We start from the raw sequence: 24,473 nt of genomic DNA on the forward strand, positions 1-24,473 counted from the left end.
ACACTCTGGTTCATTCTGATGGAGCAACCAGCAAGAATGACTGGCATGAGAGAGGATTTGGGAGCTTTTTATAGGAAGTTAAACCCTTTGTGCTCTGCATCAGTGTGGGTTTGATAAATCTCTTATCTACTGGCGCTTTGCAAGACAAGGGTTATCTGTAAACTACAGTTCAAATGTTTGGGATCAGTAAGATTTTTTTTTTTTCAATAAATATTAAGCAGCACTGTTTTCTGCTATAATAGTAATTGAAAAATGTTTCCTGGACATCAAATCAGCATATTAGAATGATTTTTGAAGGATCATGTGACACTGAAGACTGACGAAAAATAGAAAAGTTATTTTAAATTGTAATTATATTTCTTTTTTTTTTCTGATTTAAATAAATGCAACCTTGGTGAGCATATGAAAAAAACAAAAAAATCTTACTGATCACAAACTTTTAAACAGCATTGTATTTCTCGGGTGTCCATGGTCTCATGCATGGACTGGTTCATTTGTATGTCTGCTCACTCATCTGTTTCCTTCTACTTCCTGCATGAAAACTGTTAGTTTGAAACACAGCCCTGGTCACATGTTTTCAGTAGTTGTTTTTCTTTACATTTTATTTATGCATGGCACATTACAGGTGATTTTTCTGCTATAAATTCAGTCATTTATTTTCATTTTTTTTTTTTTTTTTTTATGTGCATGCCTATCTTTATTTCTCATTTCTGTTCTTTTCCGTTCTCTTTCCTCACTCCTATGGATGTTAATGGCTTTGGCACATCCTCACTTTTCATTGATCACTTCACCCAATCACGTATGTGCCGCTGGCCACAGGGGGACTCTATGCCTAATCTGGGGCTCCTACTGACCCCCTCTCCGCCTGCTCCCTCTCTGAAAGAGTCAGTGCGACTGGCTTCAGTCCCTGCATGGAGGAAGGTAAAGAGTGTAGTACATTCACATGTTCCCAGATTCCCTTCAACCATTAACACTCTAAGTACCTACTTACCTCACTACTATATTTGTCATTGTCTTTGTGACTAAATTTACTGGGGGTTTTTTAACCATGCTTGAATTGTTAATCAGTTTTGTTCAAATGTCTTGCGTGTCCATCTTAATGCTTTTTCAAAAGCAAGTTTCTTGTCTGTTTGAGTTGAAGTAGTCATATAGATCTTATATTGGTCAAGGAAAAAAATTAAGGTCAAAAAGACCTCAGAAAGATGAGGTCAAAAAAGATGTGAATTATGCTTAAAAGCATCCTTGTGCACATTTTTACATTGAATTGGTCTATGTAATCAGTTTTACTAAATGATTTACAGAGAAAATTCATGAATTGTTGTGTCTCTTAGGTATCCAGTCATTCAGTCATTGAAAATATATCATTCCTCGATACTTTGTGCTTCGGTTGTAAAAGTGTGTCTACAAGATATATAGAAGTGTGAGGACAGAATATATTTCCTTCCCTCATAGCTTCGTTTTTTTCAATTGTGTCAAAATATATATATGCCACCATTCAAAAGTTTGGGGTCAGTAAGATTCTTAATGTTTATTAAAGAAATCTCCAAAGCTCGCTCCATCCATCCATCCATCCATCCATCCATCCATCCATCCATCCATCCATCAATTGAATGCATCATTGTTAAATAAAAGTAGTAATTTAAAGGTCCCGTTCTTCGTGATCCCATGTTTCAAACTTTAGTTAGTGTGTAATGTTGTTGTTAGAGTATAAATAAAATCTGTAAAATTTTAAAGCTCAAAGTTCAATGCCAAGCGAGATATTTTATTTAACAGAAGTCGCCTACATCGAACGGCCAGTTTGGACTACATCCCTCTACTTCCTTCTTTAATGACGTCACTAAAACAGTTTTTTGACTAACCTCCGCCCACAGGAATACACAAGAGTTGCGTTTGTAGAGTGTGTTTGTCGCCATGTCGTCGAAACGCTGTTATTTTCATCCCGCAGTCCAATCACCGGGTCTGATTCCGGCTCAAATTGATAGGGTAAAATTAAAGACATGTTTACAATAACACTGAGCGCGTGCATCTCCACGTTATGGTAAGAGGCGTGACCTTGCCGGGCAAGATGCGCAAAACTGCTGTCGAATCACAACACAGGAACCGCTGGCACAATCAGAACTCGTTACGTATTTCTGAAGGAGGGACTTCATAGAACAAGGAAGTCATCAGCCCGTTTTTATGACAGTGGAAACAGCGGTATACAGATAAGTAAATTATGTGAAAAATACTGTGTTTTTTTTACACGCGAAACATGAACACATGTTATATTGCACACTATAAACACAATCAAAGCTTCAAAAAACCACGAAAAACGGGACCTTTAAAACAAACAAACAAACAAAATCTTATTGACCCCAAACTTTTGAACGGTAATGTAGCTTTTATTCTACTCTTAATCTATTACTGGCTTTATAATTATCAATTGGAGCTACCTTTGTTTATTTGGTATTTTTATTTTTTTTAGTGAGAGAACTGCTTCTGGACTGAAAGCTTGTGCGTGTGTGAGAGGAAAGCATGATATGTACCTTGAATTCATGTTTTATGTATGTATTCAGAGGCGCACACAGTTACAGGAGCAAATGAGTTTCCGCTATAAGGAAAGACTGAAGTGTCAAACTCTGCCGATCAAACAGGAGCAGGTACAAAGCTGTAGAAAAGACACCCTGCTTTTAAGGTCACAATATAGTGTCTCCTGTGTCCTTCCTTGCTTCTCCAAATGTAGTAACTAAGATGATAGACCCATGAGGTGATCATTTATTCCCCTGTGTACTTGTCTGTTGTTGTTGTTAGTTTCCTGTTTGACTAGGTGTGCTCATTTATCTGAGACCTAGAGGCCAATCTTTCCACACTGTACTTTGGTGTACTTTGTTTGCATTTCCATTTTGATTTAGATGAATGAGCCATACGCTTTGCTTATTGTTCTGGTGCTTTGATATTCCTTGTTCTCAGATTATAAAGGTTTAGATGTGGTTTTGATAGCTTCCTTAGACATTCCATGTGCATGGGAGGTCTGTGTGTGTGTTAAGTGTTACTAAAGTCTCTGGTTTGATTATCAGCTGTGTTTTTCTGCTTTAATGGGTCACTGTTTGTTCTCTAACACAACGTTCCTGTCACTCATCACTGTGGTTGTGTTTGTGTGTAGTAGGTGATTGGATGTTTAGATGGTATTTTCAGGGGGTTTTTTTGTCTGAGGAATGTGTGTGAGGTTTTGCATTTGTGTAATATTACTGTATGTGAACGGGTTTCTCCTCTCTTGTCTCTCTGAAGGCCAGCAGCGGGACTGAGGTCTTGAGGAGCTGCCCTAAGAAAACCATTCTCCTTTCTTCTTCCTCACCCTCATCTTCCTCATTCTCTTCATCGTTTCTTCCACACACACAGGTGACACACTCCTGTCATCCAGTACTAACCTCAGTATCTCTCACAGGGGCTGGTTTTCTCCTATTGCAGTCTCTTGAGAAGTGCTTTTTGTAGGTTTTACGACTTTATGGTGCAGAGCTGGTGTAGCATCTGTCTTGAATTAATCAATCTTCCAGGCATGTTCATGCAAATGGCAATGTGAATCAGTACAGTGAAAAGTGGAAATACAGATTATATCATAATTCAATAATAATAATAATAATAATAATAATACATTTCATTTTTTCACTACTTGTTGCTCATGTTGGAGCTATTACCTAAATAAATAAAATAAAATAAAATAGACAATAGACAATATTAATAATAATAAATTAAAACTGGTAATAAAAACACTTTTTTGTGTGACTAGAAATTAGTTTTAATAGTTGAGTAGTATATCTATATGTTTTCAAAATCGTTTTTATACTTGTCACTCTGGGTAGTTTGTCATTCAAGCGTTCGTCAGGCTAGTTGATTTTGGAAATATGTAATTTTGCACATCCCTACACATGAACAATTTACCCATAGCTGAAACAGAATATTTCATGCAACACTGCGAGCCAAAATTTGGTCATTTTTGTTTTATGGTGTTTGTTGAAATTGCATTTTGGTTAGCATTATTTTAATGAAAATACTGGAATGGACCACCATGCTTTTGTTTCATTTTTGTTTTACAAATATAGGCCTGTTAACCTTCTAGTTTCGATAGTTTAGTCTGAGATATCCTAGCTAATGATAGGGTGGAGGTTGAACTGATTTTTGTTTGTTCCCTGCAGCATAATGTTTATGTCTGAATGGTTAACAAGTGTAATGATGGTAGTGATGAAGAGAATGCAATCCAGGACCTTTCAGTCTATTATAGGGTAACCATGACAACTGCATGGAGCTTTTCTAAAAACATCATCAACAAATCTTTTGAAGATTTTGAACTTCTGTTACATTTTTTTTTTTTTTTTTTTTTTTTTTTTTTAACTTGCATGCATTTGTGTGCGGAGAACTACACTTAACTTCACTTATTTTGTGGAATAAAACCTATATTTACAATATATTATTTTTAAGAGATTAATCTGTTGGCGTTCAGATTTAAAACTACAAAGATGTACAAATGCAATGAGATATCAAACTCAAGCAATATAATTTGAGGTTTCATCAGCCTCTCCGTTTACAGGAAGATAACCTGCCTAATGTGGACAAGCCAGAGCCCATACATATCCCTAGCATTCAAGAGCGAACAGAGACTTTAGTCTCTAGGTTTAAAGGCAAGCCTGACAGGAAGGACAAGCCACAGGTAGAGCAATTCAAGAGAAAACCGCATGCTTTTAACTAATGGATGATGTTGGACAATATCAGACAGCTTTGGTCAAGAGCACCGACAAGTTAAAGACAATAACAACACCCTGTTTTGAATACTTTCTTCTTGAATTGTGGTCTTGAGTTATCTTGTACATTTGCACTCATCTTTTTTACATGCGTATTTAAGTTAATGGATATTTTTTCCTCACATCTTCCTTTGTGAAGGTTATGAAAAAGCCATCACAGTTCTTTATTGAGCAGTGGCTTTTGACCCACGGCCTCAGCCCTGAGCAACCCCTCTTTCCTTCTGACCCCCAGCATCAGGTAGCCCTGCCTGAGCATGGAGAGACATGCATGCCGTGGACATCTCATATGCACCTTAAACAAAAAGTTCCTCTAACCCACAGTATGATGGTTTGAATGCTTTATACGTTATAACTCTACACAACTCAAAAGGTCTTTTCTTAATGAATTTGTAACGCAGTGATGCTGAAAACGATGATATTCCTTGTCCTAACGCCATGACTTTAAGACTGCATCTCTCTCACAGCAGAGGCAGATTTTACGTTCTGATGATCACGTGCCTTTACACATTCCCAGCATTCAGGAGCGAGCTGAGAGGTTAGCCTCTCAGTTTAAAGACAAACCAGCAAAGCCAAAGGTGAACTCTCTGCACTGGGTGTCCATGTAAACACACCATTTTGTTTCTTTCATATACAGCCATAAACTTAGCATTTTAGCTGTAAAACACTCTTTCGGCATTATCACAACAGATTTAGCAAAGATGGAGTGGAAATTATTTTCAAGTAATGTTCAGGGTTAAATAAAGCTGCTATTCATGTCATGTTCACAGGTAAAACACTCCTTAATTGTGGTAAAGTCACTGTACTTCTTGTGGCTTGTTGCTTTTTATAAAAGGTGGCAGCAGCAATATACACTACCGTTCAAAAATTTGGGGTCAATACATTTATTTTGTTTTTAAATGAAGTATCTTAATGCTCATCAGCGCTGCATTTATTTGATTAAAGATACAGTAAAACATTGATATTGTTAAATATCATTACAATTTAAAACAACTTTTTTATTTTATGTTTTAAAATGTAATTTATTCCTGTGATGGCAAAGTTAAAATTTCAGCAGCCATTACACATTACTCACATGATCCTTCAGAAATCATTCTAATATGCTGATTTGGTGCTCAATAAACATTTCTTATTACCATTGCACTCATTATTTTTGTGGGAAACATGATCTTTTTTGATCATAAATCATGATAATTTTTTCAGCAATCTTTGATGAACAGTTAAATTTGAAATTGAAATCTTTTGCAAATCTTTGCTTGTTTGATCACTTTAATGCATCCTTGCTGAATATAATTATTAATGTCTTAAGATCTTACTGACCCCCAAATTTTAAAAAGTAGTATTATAAATTGCAGCAATTTCAATATCTATTTGCATGATTTCTATTAATAATAATCGGAATATACAGCTTCTTCCACCAAGTAATGCAATTCATTAACCTTACTGCACACAGTGACAGATTCTATGTTTTACATTGATATGAATGTGGCTCGTTTAGTCAGAATTCATTAAAAATGTTTGTTTTATACTGAAAGTTCAAGCTTCATGCACATATGCTGTTGATTTATATAGAAAATAACTTAGTTTGTTAAACCAAAAAAGAATTAAACTAATAATAGTTGTTTTTTTCTTTGCCCCATAGACTTCTATTGCAAGTGCCGTTATTATAATTGCTGTTATTTTCTATCATATCACAGATGCTGTTAATGGAGGTTAACTTTTAACTATTTAACCTTCAATATTCCTTTTAAGACTGTCAATTTGTAGTCATCTTGCCTTTACTTTTGTCTCATCCCTCTCTATCTCTCTTTCTGTTTCTGCGTCTTTCAAAGTCTAAGAAAAAGTCATCACACTTCTTCAAAGATCAGTGGCACATCACGCGCTCTGTGAGCTCTGATAGCCCTCTGCTTTCCCCCGGCTCTTTCCGGCAGGTAGCAGTGATGCATCGAATGACTGCTATGTTCTGGAGTCATTTTTGTGTGCATGGATGTGTTTCTATAACACTTTCAAACACACGCTGTCATAGTAGAGAGCTGCCACTCTGTGAACCTTTTACCTAAAGGGATCTCACTCCAGTCTTCACCTGTATATAACCAGATGTGTGCATCAGTGTGTGTGAAGCAGAGAATATTGAAATGCAGCAAAAAATGGATATGTATTGCCATATATATTCTAACACCACTATAAGCTGGATGTAACCTATATTCATCATGACATGAGCTGCTTGAAAGCTATTTCTGGAAGCTAATCTGGGCTGCGTTTCCCAAAAGCACCGTTGATTGTGGAGACCATTGACACCATTGTTCTCTACAATCAACTTAGCTCACAATGCTTTTGGGAAACACAGCCCTGGATGTTCTTGCTATATTGATATTGTTCATGCTTCAAACAAGATGATTATATAGCACTCACAACACAGGCTGAGTATTTCAGGAGATACTGATAAATTAAGTTTGTATCTTCAAGTATGTTGTTGTGTAAGTGTAATTTTAAGCCGAAGGTTAACAGTTTTCCTTTGACCCCCCTCATTCTGAATTGCTTTGCTGAGTTACACCTCGTGCCTTCTGTCATATACATAAATAACCATGCAAGAACATATGAATTTAATTTTTTTTTTTTAACTGTTCATTGTCCTGAAGCACTACCATTCAAAGTTTGGGGTTGGTAAGATTTTTTTTTTTAAACGCTTTTGAAAGATGTCGGTAATATATTATAATATATACATAGTAATATTATTACTATGACTGTTTTCTGTTTTAAAATATTTTAGCATTATTCCTGTAATGGCAAAGCTGAATTTTCAGCATCAGTCTTCAGTGTCACATGATCATTCAGAAATCATTCTAATATGCTGATATGCTGGTCAAGAAGCATTTATGTCTAAATGCTTCTAAATATTTTTTTGAAAACTTGTTTTTTGATGAATAGAAAGTTCAAAAGATCAGCATTTATAAATTTTGTAACATTTATAAATGTCTTTCCTGTCAGTTTTGATTAATTTAAATAAAAGCATTCATTTCTTTAAAAAACAATCTTACTGACCTTCTGAAACTTCTGAAAGGCAGTGTATATTTGCATCAAGTATGTTGTGGTGTGAAAGTATGATTTTTAGGTTGAAGTTTTTTATTTCAATTAACAGTTTTCCTTGTTACCGTTTTCTCACAACTTGACTTCCTCATCCCATTTTAGCACTTTAAATTGCTTTGAGCTGAATGACACCTTGTGCCTTCTCTCATCTACACACATAAATAACCATGCAAGAACATTTGAATTTAACTTTTGTTTTTGTATTTCTAATTCTTCACTTTCTTGAAACATGTAAAATTGCTTTAGTATCACACTTAACTTTCAATTATTTATACTTTTTTTTTTTTTTTTCCCCCCTTTCAATTTTTCTTTTGTTCTGTTCACTACATGTAGCACTATGTAAAGATGTACACAGGGGGTGTGAGCTCACTGGCTGAGCAAATAGCCAGTCAGCTTCAGGCAAAGGACGACCCCAGGCCCTTGCTTGAGAAAAGGGATTTGGTAAGAAATATGGGTGTTGTAGTATTGGTGTACATCACTGAGACAGCACATGGTACATGTAGGACTGGGTATCGCCAGCTACTTGTGATCAAAGTGCATACATCATGATTCAGTGCACTGATAATTGGATCAAGAAATTGCATCAGCAATAATTACAGCAACTTTACAGTAATAACACCTACAAGATCAAAGAATATTTAAGGATTTATAAGGCTAAAAAGTTGTTTCAGGTATATAAATCCATGTTCTCATACTGGAACATTTTTTGTTCCAGAAAAAAGGATCTGTGAGAAAGGGTCACTATCAGCGCTGAGCTTCGTCTATTGTCTGTAAACTATTATAACATGCTATAATTTATTTAATTATTTATTAAACGATTTAATGGTTATCATTTTGTAAATGATTTATTTTTTATAATTTCTAAATCTCTTGCAATTTCTAAAATATTTCTTTTATTTCAATATTTATTATATATTTTTATAACTTATTTTTATGTCAATGTTGTGAAATCAGAACACGTAGTTATTTTTATTTACACAGATTAGATTAGATCAGTTTTGTTTTAGTGTCTTTGGTACAAACTATTGACACCAAACTTGAATCTCCAGCTCCTGGAAGCACAGAAAATCATGCAGTGTTTTGGTGCATAGCTGTCTCTCTTCGTAGATTTCTATGCTTTTAGGTGCTACTCCGTGCTCTCACTTAAAAAAAGACCTGACCTAGCATGTCTCACCTTTCTGTCTTTCTCTCTGCAGGGTTCCTTGCGAAAGGAGTTTCCTCAGAACATCGGTGGCAGTGATGTGTGTTTCTTCTGTCGGAAACGTGTCTATGTGATGGAACGTCTCAGCGCGGAAGGAAAGTTTTTCCATCGCAGCTGCTTCAAGTGCGACTACTGCGGCACCACCCTCCGCCTGTCCTCATATGCCTTCGACGTTGAGGATGGTATGAAAAAAACACGTTATTTAATATCTCTCCTGATTATGTTATTCATAGCTACTTATTAGTTACCATCATTTTTGCATATATTTTTGTCTACAAATTTAAAGGGTTCACCCAAAAATGAAAATTCTGTCATTAATTACTCATTCTCATGTCGTTCCACACCCGTAAGACCTTCGTTCATCTTTGGAACAGAAATTAAGATATTTTTGATGAAATCCGTGAGCTCTCTGATATAATTACCACTTTCAAGGACCAGAAAAGTGGTAAAAACATTGTTAAAATAGTCCATGTGACTACAGTGGTTCAAGCTTAATTTTATGAAACAACGAGAATGCTGTGTGCACAACTACAAAACATAAATGACGACATTATTCAACAATTTTTTTCTCTTCCCTGTCATTCTCCTACTCTGTTTACGATGTAGACTCAGTGCAGCACTTCCAGGTTCTAGGTTAGAATGCCGACTCATTATTGGCCAGCTCCTGCGTCAGCATCACATGCATGCATTGATACATCGATACCAATACTGAGTCAGCATTCTGACGTAGAACCTAAAAACTTCGCACTGTATGTACAACGTAAACAGTGTAGGAGAATGTCAGGGAAGAGAAGAAATTGTTGAATAAAGTTGTTATTTTTGTTTTGTTTTTTTTTTATTCACAAAAAGTATTCCTGTTGCTTCATAAAATTATGGTTGAACCACTGTTATTATTTTAACAATGTTTTTATTACCTTTCTGGGCCTTGAATGTGGTAATTAAATTGCTGTCTATGGAGGGGTCAGAGAGCTCACGGATTTCATCAAAAATATCTTAATTGTGTTCCGAAGATAAACAAAGGTCTTACAGGTTTATAACGACATGATGGTGAGTAATTTATGAATTTTCATTTTTGGGTGAACTAACCCTTTCATTTTAATATTCTATAAAGCTTTTGATAAATGTAAGCAGTCTCTTTAATTTCCTGTAATAAATGCTTGCTCATAGTTTGCTGTCATGGGATGTGCTTTGTGACCAACACAGTGGGATATTGTTGTTTGAGACAGAGGGACCATTTCTCTGCATGATCAACGATTCTTTATTAACTGTGAGCCGTTTCATAACCTCCCACATGGCATAGTTACAGATATGCATATTAGGAGGAAATAAACCACGTCAAACACATTGGCTTCATTTTGCATCACTTCATTTGAGGTTTTCCCGGATTTATGTCCTGAAACGGATGCTAATGCTGTAAATTTGTGTCTTTTTGTTCTTGTAGGGAAGTTTTACTGTAAACCGCACTACTGCTACCGACTTTCTGGTCTGGCACAGAGAAAACGGCCTGCACCTGCTGCTGCTCCCTCAAACCCCAAGGTACTGATATCTTTTAGTCTCTGTGTTTGGGAAAAATCTGTTTGTATCAAAAGAGATGTTTCTCTGACACTGTATTCCCAGCCTCCATGGTCTATTTTAACATTATTTTTGATGTAACAAAATAAACAAAATAAAATGATGTTTTATTGTGGTCATAGGAGCCCCAGGTGTTGGCGGTAACCCCCAACACAGTGGATGCCCCAGGCCAAGTCATAACTTCTCAGGCCCCTGCGGAACGCCGGCCCTCAGGTACCCGCCTTTCTTCTTTAGGCCCCATCCTGTGCCTCTCTCGAGGAGTAGGGGGCACCCTGCGCTCGTTGCGACAAGCAATGTCTTGGACCCGCCACCAGGTGGCGCACAATCCCTTAGATTCTCCTTCCTCCTCGCATACTGCGTATATCTGCTCTCCTGCTTTACTCTCAACATCCTGCTCAATATTCTCTAGCATGACCCCCTTCAGCCTCTGATCTAATCTGGGCATTTCCCGCCTGCACAGGCTGTGACTAAAGAGTGATATTGTGCTTGTTTTGTGTATCCCTGATGATTTCACAAATTATTAACTCTTTGTAAACTGCTTGGATGTATAGTATGTATATTATTCTAAATAGTGCAGCCCAATCAAATTTCTTCTTTTGTGTATATGGTACATCATTCAGGCAAAGAAGTGTATCAATTAATTGTGTTAACATGTACTATTAATTAATAATTTATAGCTGTGAGAAGCTGGTGACTTAAGTGATATTTATTAAATAACTTAAGTGTGATAATTAACCCTTTTTTGCCTGCATGTGTTTTAAAAATGGTTTATTTATAGCCTGTTTTTGTTGCTCTCCTTTCTGTCCTTCCACTGTGTAGATCTGTGATTAGTGCCTTTAAGTTTGTGATTGTAATTTCTGATTTGTGCACCTTTTGTAATGTAGTGCTTGTATCAGTGCTTGTGATTGGTGGACTCTGTAAGCTTTACCTTTCCCCTCTCCTATAAGTGCAGCTTTTTGCTGAGCTAGTGCCTGCATCTGTGCCTGTGATTGGTCTACTCTCCCATCAATCCTTGCATCTCTCTGTGTTTGTTCATGTCCTAATTCTCCTCTGCATACTAACACTACTGCTCGTGGTATCCGTTATGTGTGCGTCACTGAGAATGATTTACAAAACAAAACATTCTGGTGAGTTTGTGCTACTTAGAATGAAACGTATAAAGCGGAAATGGTTATATTAGTGTTTTTAAGAGGTTTTAGTGACATCTTAATTAACATAATCATAGAAATTTTAGTAGTTAAATCTCATATTTTCCTGTTATATTTAAAAGAATATATATGCTGTTAAAATGCATTTGCATTGAAACATAATACCGCTATGCATAAGTAAATTGGGTCATTATTAATGCATTAATATTATTATTATTTTCAATGCAGTACTGCATGTAATTGATCTAAAAACATATAATTGGTTTTTTATGCAAAATACAATTTCTTTTATACTTTTAGATTTGTTGGTGAAATATGGCCAACATATGAAAGCTTTATTATTCCTTGAGCAGTTGAGTGAAAGGATCAGATTAGTCTGGAATCATAGATATGCATCACACTATTTTATTCATGGGGTCTGTCACTACATAATCTATTGAGGGATATTCATTATTCAGTGGGTTCAGATTACATTGATCATAATTCAGTTACGTTTTTTTTTTTGCTTCAATCGATTCATTTTGGATTGCATGCTTCATCCCTGTAACCACTTCCCCCACAGTCATAATTTGTGTTTAATTACATTCACAAAATGTTCTCACTAGCTTGATTTGAGTTTCGGGATTTGCTTAATGGGATAGACGTATTAGTTATACACATTAGTGTTAAAACAAAGTTCATTAATATTTAAAAAAAAAAAATCTGAGATGCTTTATAGGAAGGGAAAAAGGCAAGGTAATCATAACTTGTATTTATTTTTTAAGGATGTATTTAAGGGAATTAAACTGACAACATGATATTTAAATATAGTATATATGTGAAATAATGAAGATCAGATATTGCTTGTGTAAATAAAAATTAAAGAGAACTTTGACTGGGTTTGTTTTATTTGTCTGAGTGCAAGTGAACTTCGATATGCAGTAATTTGTTAGCTTCAAAATAACATTAAAAGAAGGTGGTGGTGGATGCACAATACTAGATATGAATTGCTAATATGGGAGATGATAAACTAAAAATGGATTTATACATCTATGTATTGACACCTAATGCTTTTAGCTCTAATAAAATCAAAAGCATTATTATAATTATTATGCAAATATTATTCTAATTACTACAATGGCACCCCTAAATACCAGCCCTGAGCCTCTCCCTCTCTGTGTTACATATTAACTATTTTCATTATTGACATTTTCTCTTTTCTCCTCCTCCTCCTCATTTTCTGTCCATCACAGTGACAGAGGTGAATGGGGTTACGGAGCCCAGTGTGGCCAAACGTCTTAAAGGGACTCCAGAAAGGATCGAGCTGGAGAACTACCGTCTATCTATGATGAGAGAGGAGGAGCTGGAGGAGGTGCCCGAGGAGACACAGGCCGAGCACAACCTCAGCAGTGTGCTGGACAAAGCCACTGACGTTGAGGAGGGATCCAGGTATCTCTCATCTTTACATCATGCTGGTTACACAGTGCTAGGGTGTTGCTGTACAGTTACTATCACCACTAATAATGTGAACACCAGCAATAATGGAAATAATTTTCGGCCATTACATAATACAATTGAAAACAGGGCTTGTTCATTAGTACTTATTGTACTATATAATTCTGCTGTAATTAAAATGGCCTAAGTGTTTGTATTTTTATTTTTTTTTTTTAAATCAAAATTCTCCATGCTCTTTACTTCCCGGCATTTAAATTTGGCATATGGTAGTTTGTTCAAGTGAAGTGACTTGGAGTAACAAGGACGGGCTCCGTAAACTATCATTTAAAGACATTGAGTTTTTTTATTTTTTTTTATTTTTATTTTTTTAATAAATTTTAAATGTTCTGGGTTGGAATCAAAACATTTTTAAATATGCAGGCAAGTGTCTGAAGTTGATATAGAGACCATATAGAGATGTAGAGACCATTTTTATGATCCAATCAATTCCTTTATGGATAAAATCAAGGAAAGTGCTATATTCATCATGTCCATACTATAACTGTCCTCACTAATCTTGTTATTTGAGATATAGTGTATGCTACCTTTCAAAAGTTTGGGGTCATTAAGATATATTTTAACTAAATTATTACTTACTTAAAATAAGTATGCATTAAATTGATTAAATGTAACAGTAAAAATATTTACATGTCATAACATTATTCTGTTGTTTTGACCTGTCTAGTCATAATGGAATTCAGGGGGAAAAAAAATATTAACCAGCAAAATTGTTTCCTTTAGAAGTGGAACTGAACGCTACATCTTGGATCGACGCTATGGGGAACGGCATCAGCATGACTGGTGTATGAAGCATGTGTGAACACACTCCAGTTTCTGGCCGGCGACACAGTGTCACACCGATGGCATTCCCCATAGTGTTGATCCAAGATGCAGTGTCTCATTACCATTCTCAGGGAACCATGGTTACAGTTGTAACCTGAGATGTTTTCAACATTGATAATAAAAAATCTTTCCTGAGCACCATATCAGCATATTAGAATGATTTCTAAAGGATCATGTGACACTGAAGACTGGAGTAATGGCTGCTGAAAATTCAGCTTTGCCATCACAGAAATAAATTACATTTCAAAATATATTAAAACAGAAAACTGGTATTTTAAATGATGATAATATTTCTCAATATTATTGTTTTTTTTTTTTTATTATTTTTGAACAAATAAACACTATTAAACACATATTTTAAAAAAATCTCACCTGTCCCAATCTTTTAAATGGTAGTGTAGGTAACTTATTTATTTGTGAGTAAAAAGAGCAGCCAGGCATCCTTTGGTGATTTTAACACAGTCATCCATGCCTACAGCAGCTCAGAGTCTGATATGGAGGAAGAGGATGAAGAACCGGAAGCTGCTGGCCCGTCCGATCTGGGTGGGGTGCCCTGGAAGGAGGCGGTAGAGCTCCACGCTAAACTAAAGGGAGATAGCGACCCTGGCGCAGCTGAAGACGATGATGGCCTTCATGGAGAGATGGACGAGGATGAAGAGGAGGAGGAAGATGAGGAAGATGAAGACGAGGAGGAGGAAGAGGAGGAATCGAGTGATGGTAAGCATCGTGTTAGTGCTTTTGGCTTTATTGTGCTTGTGAAGATGATCAAAGTGTCTCTACAAAATGAATAATGGCCGCAGATGGATGTCCTGGACAGAAAGGCCTGTTTGAAGGCGGTTCATTTGATTTTAGAAGGCAATCTTGAAGTAGCTTATATTCTTTTCTTTTTAGAAGATAATTTTAAAGGACTAGAAAGACTGTAATGTGTTTGCTCTGCTGTGTCTCATTTTCTCTTTCCACTTCATACCATCTTTATGTATGTGGTGTCTAGCTCCCCTGATTAGATATTATATGTTCACCAGGGTTGTCTGCTGTCTCATATTCACAGAGAACTTTTGAAATTACATTTTCTCTTTGAGTAAGACTTTTTCTGATGAAAAATGTAAGACAAAAGATTTCCCAAGAGATTGCTCTAACCCCAGAGCTTCAGCCCCTGATATATATATTTTTTTACACTGATATATCTCATCAGTGAGACGCTGAATCATTCAGAGAGTCTAAACTTGTTTATACAAATGTGCTCCTGTTATTCGCCTTTTCAACCTTCTGCATTTTCTTGTTTATGGCATCTCTGGCAAATTAACTAGTTTTCCTCTTTCAACTGTGTTTTCTTTTATAAAAAGAACCTTTTCTAACTTTCTTCGACACATACTTTTGAAATCAGTCAACTATTTTACATAGCTAACAAATAGGTAAGGAATATTTGACAAATGGACCTTTGAATTATTGAAACACAGGAACACCTGTCAACCAATCAGAATCAAGGATTGTACAATGCCATTGTATAATATTATTAGACATCAATATGTAGTACTTTTTGGTACATGTATTATACTGTCAAATTACTAGTTAATTACTTATAATAAATAAATCAACAAAATCAATCAGTCAATCAATCAATCGATAAAATACTAGATTAAGACAAACTATATAACTAAACTGTTAAATTAGCAACCATGACAAAAAATATAAAGTACAAATATGGTAATCATTATCACTATTTATTCATCTCATAAGAATCACTTGTTCATCATTCAGAATATATGAAAATATATATGTATATATTGTCCCTCAGTGTTTTTTTTTTTGTTTTTTTTTTTTCTCATAACATTTTAATTCTGACCTTAAAATCATTTGGGTAACAAATTATTTTACTGTGGCATTATAGATTCACTGGTTTGGTGGTACTGTGGCTGATACTACTGTTGAAGTCCTCAGTACTCCTGTCTCTGAATGTTATTGGAGGTTCTTTTTTCTGTCATCCTGTACTGTGAAAATATTATTTTTCCCGTCTTTTACTTGTCACCTGTCTCTTTATCCTCTGCTCCGTCTTTCCATCGTTGTGTGTCTGTGTGTATGTTTGTGCTGGGGTAATGTATGGGATGACAGCGGGAGAGTATTTGCCTTGGGAGAGGGAGCTTCAGTCAGGTCTTTGGTTGGAGAGTCTCGCAAATGAAGAGGATACGGGTATATTTAAAGGTAGTGATGCCTGTGGATGCCTTTAAGCTAACACAATTTGGCTGTTTCTCCTGCTTTCCTCTTCTTTTTTTTTTTTTTTAATTAGCTCTTGATTTTTCTGGATTTTATAAGGCTATGGAGCTTTTACCATGAATTGTTTACTACTTTTTTCTGTTAAAATGTTATTTTGGGTTGAAATGGCATCCATTCACACCACTGAGGTGTTTTGAATGAGATTTTTCAGGGTGTTTTCACACATAGTGTGATTTGAAACTGTTTGAACAGATGAACAGTTTGAAACTGTGCTTCTGTCATTAATGTGAGAATCACTGTTAATACTAGAGGCATCTGTTTTAAAGGGTTAGTTCACCCAAAATGACATTTATCATTAAGTACTCACCCTCATGTCATTCCAAACCTGTAAGACCTTCGTTCATCTTCGGAACACAAATTAAGATATTTTTGATGAAATCCAAGAGCTTATCCTCAATAAATGCAACAATTACCACATTCATGGTCCAGAAACGTAGTAAAAACAATAGTCAACTTGGTTCAGTCTTAAAGTTATGAAGCGAGAGGCTGAGTAAATGAAAACAGAATTTTCATTTTTGGGTGAACTATCCCATAAACAGACACAGACAGCATTTGCCTCTGCCGCGTGTAATGCAAGAGGTGCAAAAAATATACGCAAGAATTTTCTGCAACAAGGTATGAGAATGCATTATAGGCCTACTATAATATGCTAATTATGTCATCATTAGCAGTTGACTAACTTGGCCTGATTGTGATCCATACATGAACCATTAACCAGACTGCAGTTTCAAACTGTGACTTTGTCACAGTTTCATGCTAACTAAATGAACTGAACACTGTCATCAAGTGTACTCAAATTCACACCAGAAGCTCAAGTGTGAAAGCACCCACGCAGTTGGTGCTTTTTAAAAAATTGCTGTCATTTGTGGAGGAGACATTTGTGCATGCTACATTTCAAAATTATGTACTAACTTTGCACTTTACAGTCTATTCTAAACTATAATGTTCTCCTCTCTTTTTTTTGTCTTTACCAATTCTTTCTGGCCATTAATTGCTGCTGAATCTCACTCTCTGCTCGCATTGCTGCCTATGGGGACTTTTTGTGACCTGGACCTTTTTACTTTTCAAACAAATTGGATTTTCTGTTCCTGACGGGCTAATGGACTCACCAATTAATCCTACAAAATGATCTTGTCACCTTAATGGCTACCCGTAATGCCATCATGCAGCTAGAAACCTGCACATCCAGCAAGCTATTCATCCAGTAGACCCTCTGGACATCCAGATGGACAAACACTGGACATCCAAACAGGCTGAAGGGGTGGTGGAGGGCCCCTCGCTCTCACCCTTAGGTTCTCAGCCCTCGCTTAACACCCAGCTCACACAGCCCACCTCTTCCACAGGTAACCCCATGTGGAGGAGTCATACCTGGGCCTTGTGGCTTTTTGGGGGTGGTAGATGGTCCTATTTACACCTGGTATTAAAATGCATCTCAAATGTTTTTCCTTGCGATTGGATTTAGTAAAAAAAACACTTTTTTTTTGTGTGTGTGTGCATGTTCAATTCCCTATGCCATCATCTAACTTACTTAGTTAATCTTTAATCTTTACTTATTAAATGTAATCTTTAGCTAATCTCAGAATAAATATTTTCATATTGTGCATTATTATGCTGTGATGCCCAAATTCACTTGTAGCATTTTATTATTATTATTATTATTATTTTAAAATTGGACATCAGACATAATTTTGATAGTGATGAACTCTAGATGAATATTACCAGGTGTTGTGGGATGTGTGTGTGTGATTTGCATGTGTGATCGCTTTTGTGAATGTGAATTTCTGTGGTCGGTTGGACAACTTCTGTCCTCTTCCTTTCCTCCACAACAGTGTTTTGCTTGCTTCTTATACTTTCTTCATTCTTGCTTTGATACTTTTTATATATCACTCACTGTTTGTTATTGTTGACATTACGTTGACCTTTCTCGGGTTGAGTTATTTGTTCTCTTATATTTTTTTTGTATGTCCTTTTTGTCTCATTTTATCATCATTGTGGATATTAGGGCATTGCTAACTAAGTACATGTCCCTTTTTTTCTGTTAATCTCTTTTCTTTATTCATGAATTAATTTATTTTTGTATGTTGTTGTGTGACTATGCATTTCATGTACCTGTTCCCATTCCCATTTTCCCATTTGGTTTAATTGTAGCCCCCTCCCACAAATCCGTGCGTCATGAGGCTGTCAGAGCCTGGTTGGACTCGATGTCTGAAGGTAGAAAAGAAAAACAAGTCCAGAAACTTATATTAGTGGTAACACAAACACACATCAGTGCATGGCAGGACAATTAAACACTTAACACCACTGCAATCATTGTTGAACACTGATTGCATGTTAAAACGTAACATGCAATTACAAGTCGACACTAATGCATGCTGGAGTCAAGAGACTGGTGTGATTTTTATCATTCAGCTTGACGCAAAGCAAAGAGTACTGACTAATGCATGCATCTGACATGTTTCCTTAAGCATTCTTCTGAAAATATGCAAGTACAGATTGTTAAAAGAATTTGTACACTCTAAATTTATTGTCCCAGGATGTCTGTGGTGCATCTGTGGAGGAGCTTGTTGTAACATAATTGTAAAGCTCTTTGTCTCCACAGCACAATGCCATGGAGAGGTCAAAGCCAAAAACAACTAAAAACATTTCTAGGTATTTTCATGGTTCAGAGAGCAGACATGCAAAAAACTCAAATATGACAACCTTGTACATATAACAGTCATGCAGAACAGAAATAGACGGGTTGAAAAGGGTTGCATACGATTCTGGAGCTTGTTTAAAAAAAAAAAAAAAAAAAAAACAGCTATGGTGCAAAGTTTTGCTTGTAATAAGCAGAACTTTTATCTAAATATTAACATTAATGATTATAATTTGCTGTGCTAACAGAAGTGGTGGTTTGTGGTAGAGGGTGTCTCCGCTAAGTCTTCATATTTATTTATGTTTGTAATGTTCAGTTTGGTGTCATTGCTTTTTATTCACACCTCTTTACTCACCCACATCCCAACCCTTCTCAACAGCTGCTGATTTTGAGCCCAATCCATTTGACTGTGTGTAAAACTTGCATACTTGCATGTGTTTAACTACTAATACCATTTGTTTATTTCTACATTTTGTCATGTGCACTTACTGTATGTTTAAGTTAAAGTTCCCTAAAGACCATCATTTGTTAGCTACATGATTGATCCTTTCTTTCTTTGCACACATATTTCATAATTTAGCCACAAAACTGTTTTGTACTGCTAACGCCTTCTGTACATGGAAGGTCTTCTAATATTCATAAGTATAGTTTAATAGTCTAGACTATTTTTTAGTCTTTTACTAATCTTTTAGACTTTTGCCCAATTTATTCATCATCTTATTCTTCTCCTGTGATCCCAGAGCCCTGTGAAGATGATGATGATGCAGAAGCGGGCAGTCCTGACTTTGAGCCGGGCACTGAAATAGATCAAGGTTTGTCAAATCCATGTGCCATTTTATGTTGTGATTTCATTACGCCTTTAGAAAGGTTACATTGTTACCAGTTTTAGAGCTTAATTGGCAATACCAGGCCTTGTGCCTTGAGGTAGTGAAATTACAAAGTACTTCTTAGAATTTAATTAACTGAAAACACCTTTCACTATTTTAGTAAATAAAATTAGCTTAATTAGCTTGACATTTTAAGGTTGTCTCCTACTGACAAACATGAGATGAAGTTACTTTGACTTTGCCGCTTACCTTTTTTGTATTTTATTTTAAATTATTTAAAATGGGGGAAAATATGATGGTAACAGGGTTGACAACTTAAAGTGTTTGGAATAATACATTGTCGACAGACATTTACACAGAATTTGCCTGCTTTTTAAAATTTATTTCCATATATTTTGAACAGGCTTTCACACTGTTTTAATTTCTAATGTCACAGATGACATTCCCTCAGATGCAGAGGCTGAAGCTCGTTCACATTGCATAGATGAAGTGGTGATGCTTCCAGTGGATAATGGCAAACCAGAGAGCCAGGGACATGTTTTCAACACTGGTAATTATAACCTAATCATAATCATATAATTTCATGCCTTTTCCATTTTTGTTTTAGACCAGTGATTGCAAATGTTCATGTCCTTGCATAACTTGCGTCTCTGAACACATTGTATCAATGTCTTGCTTCATAATTATTCAGACTTTGATGATTAAAATCTCAACACAAGGGGATTTTCGATGTCCATCAATATTTGAGCCAATTTTATTTTTCCTTGCAGAGAAAACATCTGCAAATCCAAGGGAATTGATTGTGGACGTTGTGCTGTCTCCAATCCAAAAACCTGCTTTACCCATTGAGGAGGTAATACAGTGTTGTGAGATCTAAATGTCTTGGGCTCACTTGTTTGCTCTATTTAAAGTGGCAACATAAGCCACCTCATACTATAAAATTCAGCCAATCATTTTTTTTCTTTTATACAGATGAAAGAAGTTTCTCCTGTAATACTAGTCAAATCTCCTGGTGCACGTTTCTTCCCTGATCCCTTTCTACCTGATAATGCCAAACTGGACATTCCCCCACCTCAGAGTCCTGATACTAAAAGACCTCATTCTCCTGTTGCTCAAATTGTTGCACTATCGCCCATCTGCTCCCAACCTGTTCCACAACCAGAGACGGTGTCTCCCAAATCACCTGTCCAGTCCCAGCCTTGTGCTTGTTCTCCAACAGGTAATCCTTTATCTCCAATATGTACCCAATCACAACCCTGCCATGAGCCACCCTCACCCCTCTCTTCAAGCTCCCCTGTAAGAACTCAGCCAGTCCCAGCAGTCACTTCCACTCCTTTGGCTAAACCTGCTTCTGAGAACCGAACCGATGAATCCGTGAATGATCCAGCACCCGAGGAAACCACAGTCAAGAAAACAGACCTCATTGAGGAGTTCTGGTTGAAGAGCGCAGAGATCAGAAAAAGTTTAGGACTCACGCCTCTGGATCGAAGCAGAACAACAGTGGATAAGAGCATTGTGAATGCTCCAACGCCTGAATCATCATCTCCCAGGTCTTATACCCCAGAGGACTTGTCTGAAGAGCAGAAGCCTACTATCACGGGCCGTTCTATCATACGCAGGATCAACATTACTTTGGAAGGTCAGGTTATATCTCCGGTGGAACCAAAGAGTAATGGTTCTGAGAAAAAGGACTTGAGCAGCAGTTCAGGGTTGGGTCTTAATGGAAGCGTGACTACCAGTCAGACAGCAACTAGTGACAGCTACAACAACTCTGATTCTACCATGCTCACACCTCCTTCCAGTCCCCCACCACCTCCACCTAATGAAGAGCCAGCTGCTCTCCAAAACAAAAGGCCTCAGGCTTCCTGGGACAACCTCCTTGAAGGCACTGAGGAACCCAAATCTGAGACTACGCCTCCTAAACCTAAGACTACAGTTAGTCCCCCTCAACTAAAACCAGTTATGGCTCCAGTGCCGACCCCTAGAACTAACCCACCTGTTGTGATGAGGGTAAAGGAACCGAATAAACCACGGCGCGAAGAAGTAAGGAAATCGTTTGTGGAGTGCGTAGACGAGATACCATTTGCTGACGACGTTGAAGACACGTACGATGATCGCACTCCAGACACAAGTGGTCTGGAAAAATTTTACACCCCGCCAACCAGCAAGATCAACCGGGACAAGCCTCCTTTCCACTTGGCACTGGCAATGGAAAACGGCAAGCCCAACATTACTGGAGGGGTTTCTCGGACAGGAAAGAGTCCCCAACAATTTTCTCCTGAAGCCAAGGAAATCGCCGAAGAGCGAATGAGGGCGCGGGAAAAGTCTGTGAAAAGCCAAGCTCTGAAAGAGGCCATGGCCAAGCAGCTTAGTAAGATGAAAGAATCAGAGGCTGCCAAGGGTGCTGTGGCAAAAGTAGCCTGGAATGTTCCAGAGACAACAGGAAAAAACAAAAAGCAACTAAACTCCCCCAAGGACTCTGCGGTGAAGGCCTTGGAGTCCAAAAAGCAGACAGACATACTCCCTGACCGTTTCTTAACTACACCAGCCAGTAAGACCATGGACAGTTCTGTCACATCTTCAGAGAGCTCCACAGGAGGCAAAAGCAAGAAACGCAGCTCACTGTTTTCTCCACGCAAGAACAAAAAGGAAAAGAAAGCCAAAAATGAAAGACTATCTGGCACAGAGGAAACGCCACCCAAGCACAAGTCCCTGTGGAAGGCTGTATTCTCTGGCTACAAGAAGGACAAAAAGAAGAAAGACGACAAGTCATGCCCAAGCACACCCTCAAGCTCTACAACTGTAGACTCAGGGAAGAAGAAAGAATCACCTCTGGATAGGTCCTCAGGTCAGCTGAATATTTTCATTCTGATTTTTTTCATCCCTTTGTCAAAATTCATTATTGGCTATCCTAGCTCTATTCTACAAGTATGAGACCTACATAGGCAGCTCCTTTCTAAGCCAGCATCCTAACTGCCATTGAAGCTCATAAGTGACCAATCTGGAATACTCAGCATGGTAAATTCACCTTGAAAGTGATTTCAGTGAAGTTCACTGTTAGCATGTTGCAAAGAAAAGATGATAACATTGTGGTACCTGTAATTAGCAGGAAAGTATATTGCACAAAATATTAGGTAAAATATACATTTTTTTTTTTTTTTTTTTTTTTATGTTGAACTATGGTTATCAATACAATTTGGTATTGATTGAATGACATGTTGCTTTATAATCAACATCTTGTCTTATCTACCAAGTAGGATTTTTTTTTTTTTTTTTTGTCTGCTTGCCATCTCCTAATTAGGACCCACAGTAGATAAATATTAAGTGTGCTTTTTAAAATAAAGAAAAGGAGGATGGTTAGTTTGCAACAACAGCGGGAAACTTGTATATTCGTACAGTGTGCACATGTCAAAAGATTAAATCCAATTTGAAGCTTGTGACATAAACTTGCATGAGACGGCTATCTTCAGATCCTCATGGGTTATGTTATAATCTTGCAGAATTTTGTTAAGTTTAACTTAAACATGTTTTCTCAGTCTCTTTCAAATGGTGATTTTTCTTATGCAAAGTTCTCTTTTAATTTACTGATGTAGATTTACGTCTGAGGAGAAATCTCAGCTTTTCTGAGGACTCTGATCTCTCCTGTGACGATGTTCTGGAAAGATCATCTCAGAAGTCCAAGGGTGATGTAAGTCCATATAATATTTAAAGAGCTTCTTTTTTTTCTCACATGAGTCAAATGTTTTCTTTCTGATGCTTCTCGAAGTTTAATAAAATCTTTTACTGTTCTCAGCGCCATGTGGACCTGTTTGACTTGGTGTCAGATTTGAAAAAAGAGACAATTAAAGATGAAAAATCCAAAGAGAAGGTTAAGGACAGGGCTATGGAAAAAGGAAGAGTTACAGAAAAGGGCAAGGAAAGGTCAAAAGAGAGGGAGAATGAACGAAGAGTCAAAGAAAAGAGGGTGAAAATGAAGGATATGGAACAGGAGAAAGGAAAAGAGGAAGAGGTATTTCAATGATGTATTGCACAACCGCTCGAAGCTACCAGGTTTCATACAGAACATCAATGCAACACTATGCCAAAAAAAAAGATATTTTTCAAAACTTATAATACAAATAGTATTGTTCAGCATTGTTTCATTCGAAACCTGTAAGAAATCGAGCATTCTTGTGCGTTTGTGTGAGGGTGAATAGAGAGAGAACAAAAAAGTTCTATCTTATAGAATAAAAAAGGCACTTTTAGGGTGCAGTGTTATAGTAGGCACATTTAGAGTGCAATGTTCATCTGTCTTTCTTAACTAGTCTAGTTGTGGATATGAAGCTGTGTTTTTTTTTTTTTTTTTTTTTTTTTTTTAGGATTTTTGTTTGTCCAAATTATTATTATCTTAAATGATTTTCATTTAGTGTTGTTGTTTTTTTTTAAAGAAAATTTGTTTTTGGTTTAATAGCCCTCTAGCAAGTTTTTTTTTTAGAGCAATCTTGTAGTCCAAAAGGTCCAAAATTAACTTTTTGCCATTGTAAACCTTTTCAGCCCTTTTTTACCATTTATTACTAGTTTTGTTCATTAAAGTGATGAATTTGTTACATACTGTCTGTTGCCACATGAGGTTGAGGAGAAAAAATTTGGTTGGCAGGTTAATTT

At 36.7% G+C, this 24,473-nt stretch overlaps 1 protein-coding gene across 1 annotated transcript in view; it reads left to right on the forward strand.

Annotated features, from left to right (window-relative positions):
* The window catches only part of mical3a (microtubule associated monooxygenase, calponin and LIM domain containing 3a), an 84,515-nt gene that overhangs the window by 38,840 nt on the left and 21,202 nt on the right, over positions 1-24,473 (forward strand). The window contains 21 exon segments of the mRNA XM_048168165.1: positions 820-921; positions 3,268-3,378; positions 4,565-4,684; positions 4,915-5,013; positions 5,240-5,350; positions 6,605-6,703; positions 8,193-8,300; positions 9,056-9,242; positions 10,502-10,596; positions 10,755-10,845; positions 13,013-13,208; positions 14,575-14,813; positions 16,206-16,295; positions 17,537-17,710; positions 18,516-18,578; positions 19,743-19,814; positions 20,266-20,379; positions 20,600-20,682; positions 20,802-22,677; positions 23,423-23,517; positions 23,623-23,838. Of these exon segments, the coding sequence (XP_048024122.1) occupies positions 820-921; positions 3,268-3,378; positions 4,565-4,684; positions 4,915-5,013; positions 5,240-5,350; positions 6,605-6,703; positions 8,193-8,300; positions 9,056-9,242; positions 10,502-10,596; positions 10,755-10,845; positions 13,013-13,208; positions 14,575-14,813; positions 16,206-16,295; positions 17,537-17,710; positions 18,516-18,578; positions 19,743-19,814; positions 20,266-20,379; positions 20,600-20,682; positions 20,802-22,677; positions 23,423-23,517; positions 23,623-23,838 (4,341 nt within the window).

Source organism: Megalobrama amblycephala, linkage group LG19 (assembly GCF_018812025.1).
Source record: "Megalobrama amblycephala isolate DHTTF-2021 linkage group LG19, ASM1881202v1, whole genome shotgun sequence".
Classification (NCBI taxonomy): Eukaryota; Metazoa; Chordata; class Actinopteri; order Cypriniformes; family Xenocyprididae; genus Megalobrama; species Megalobrama amblycephala.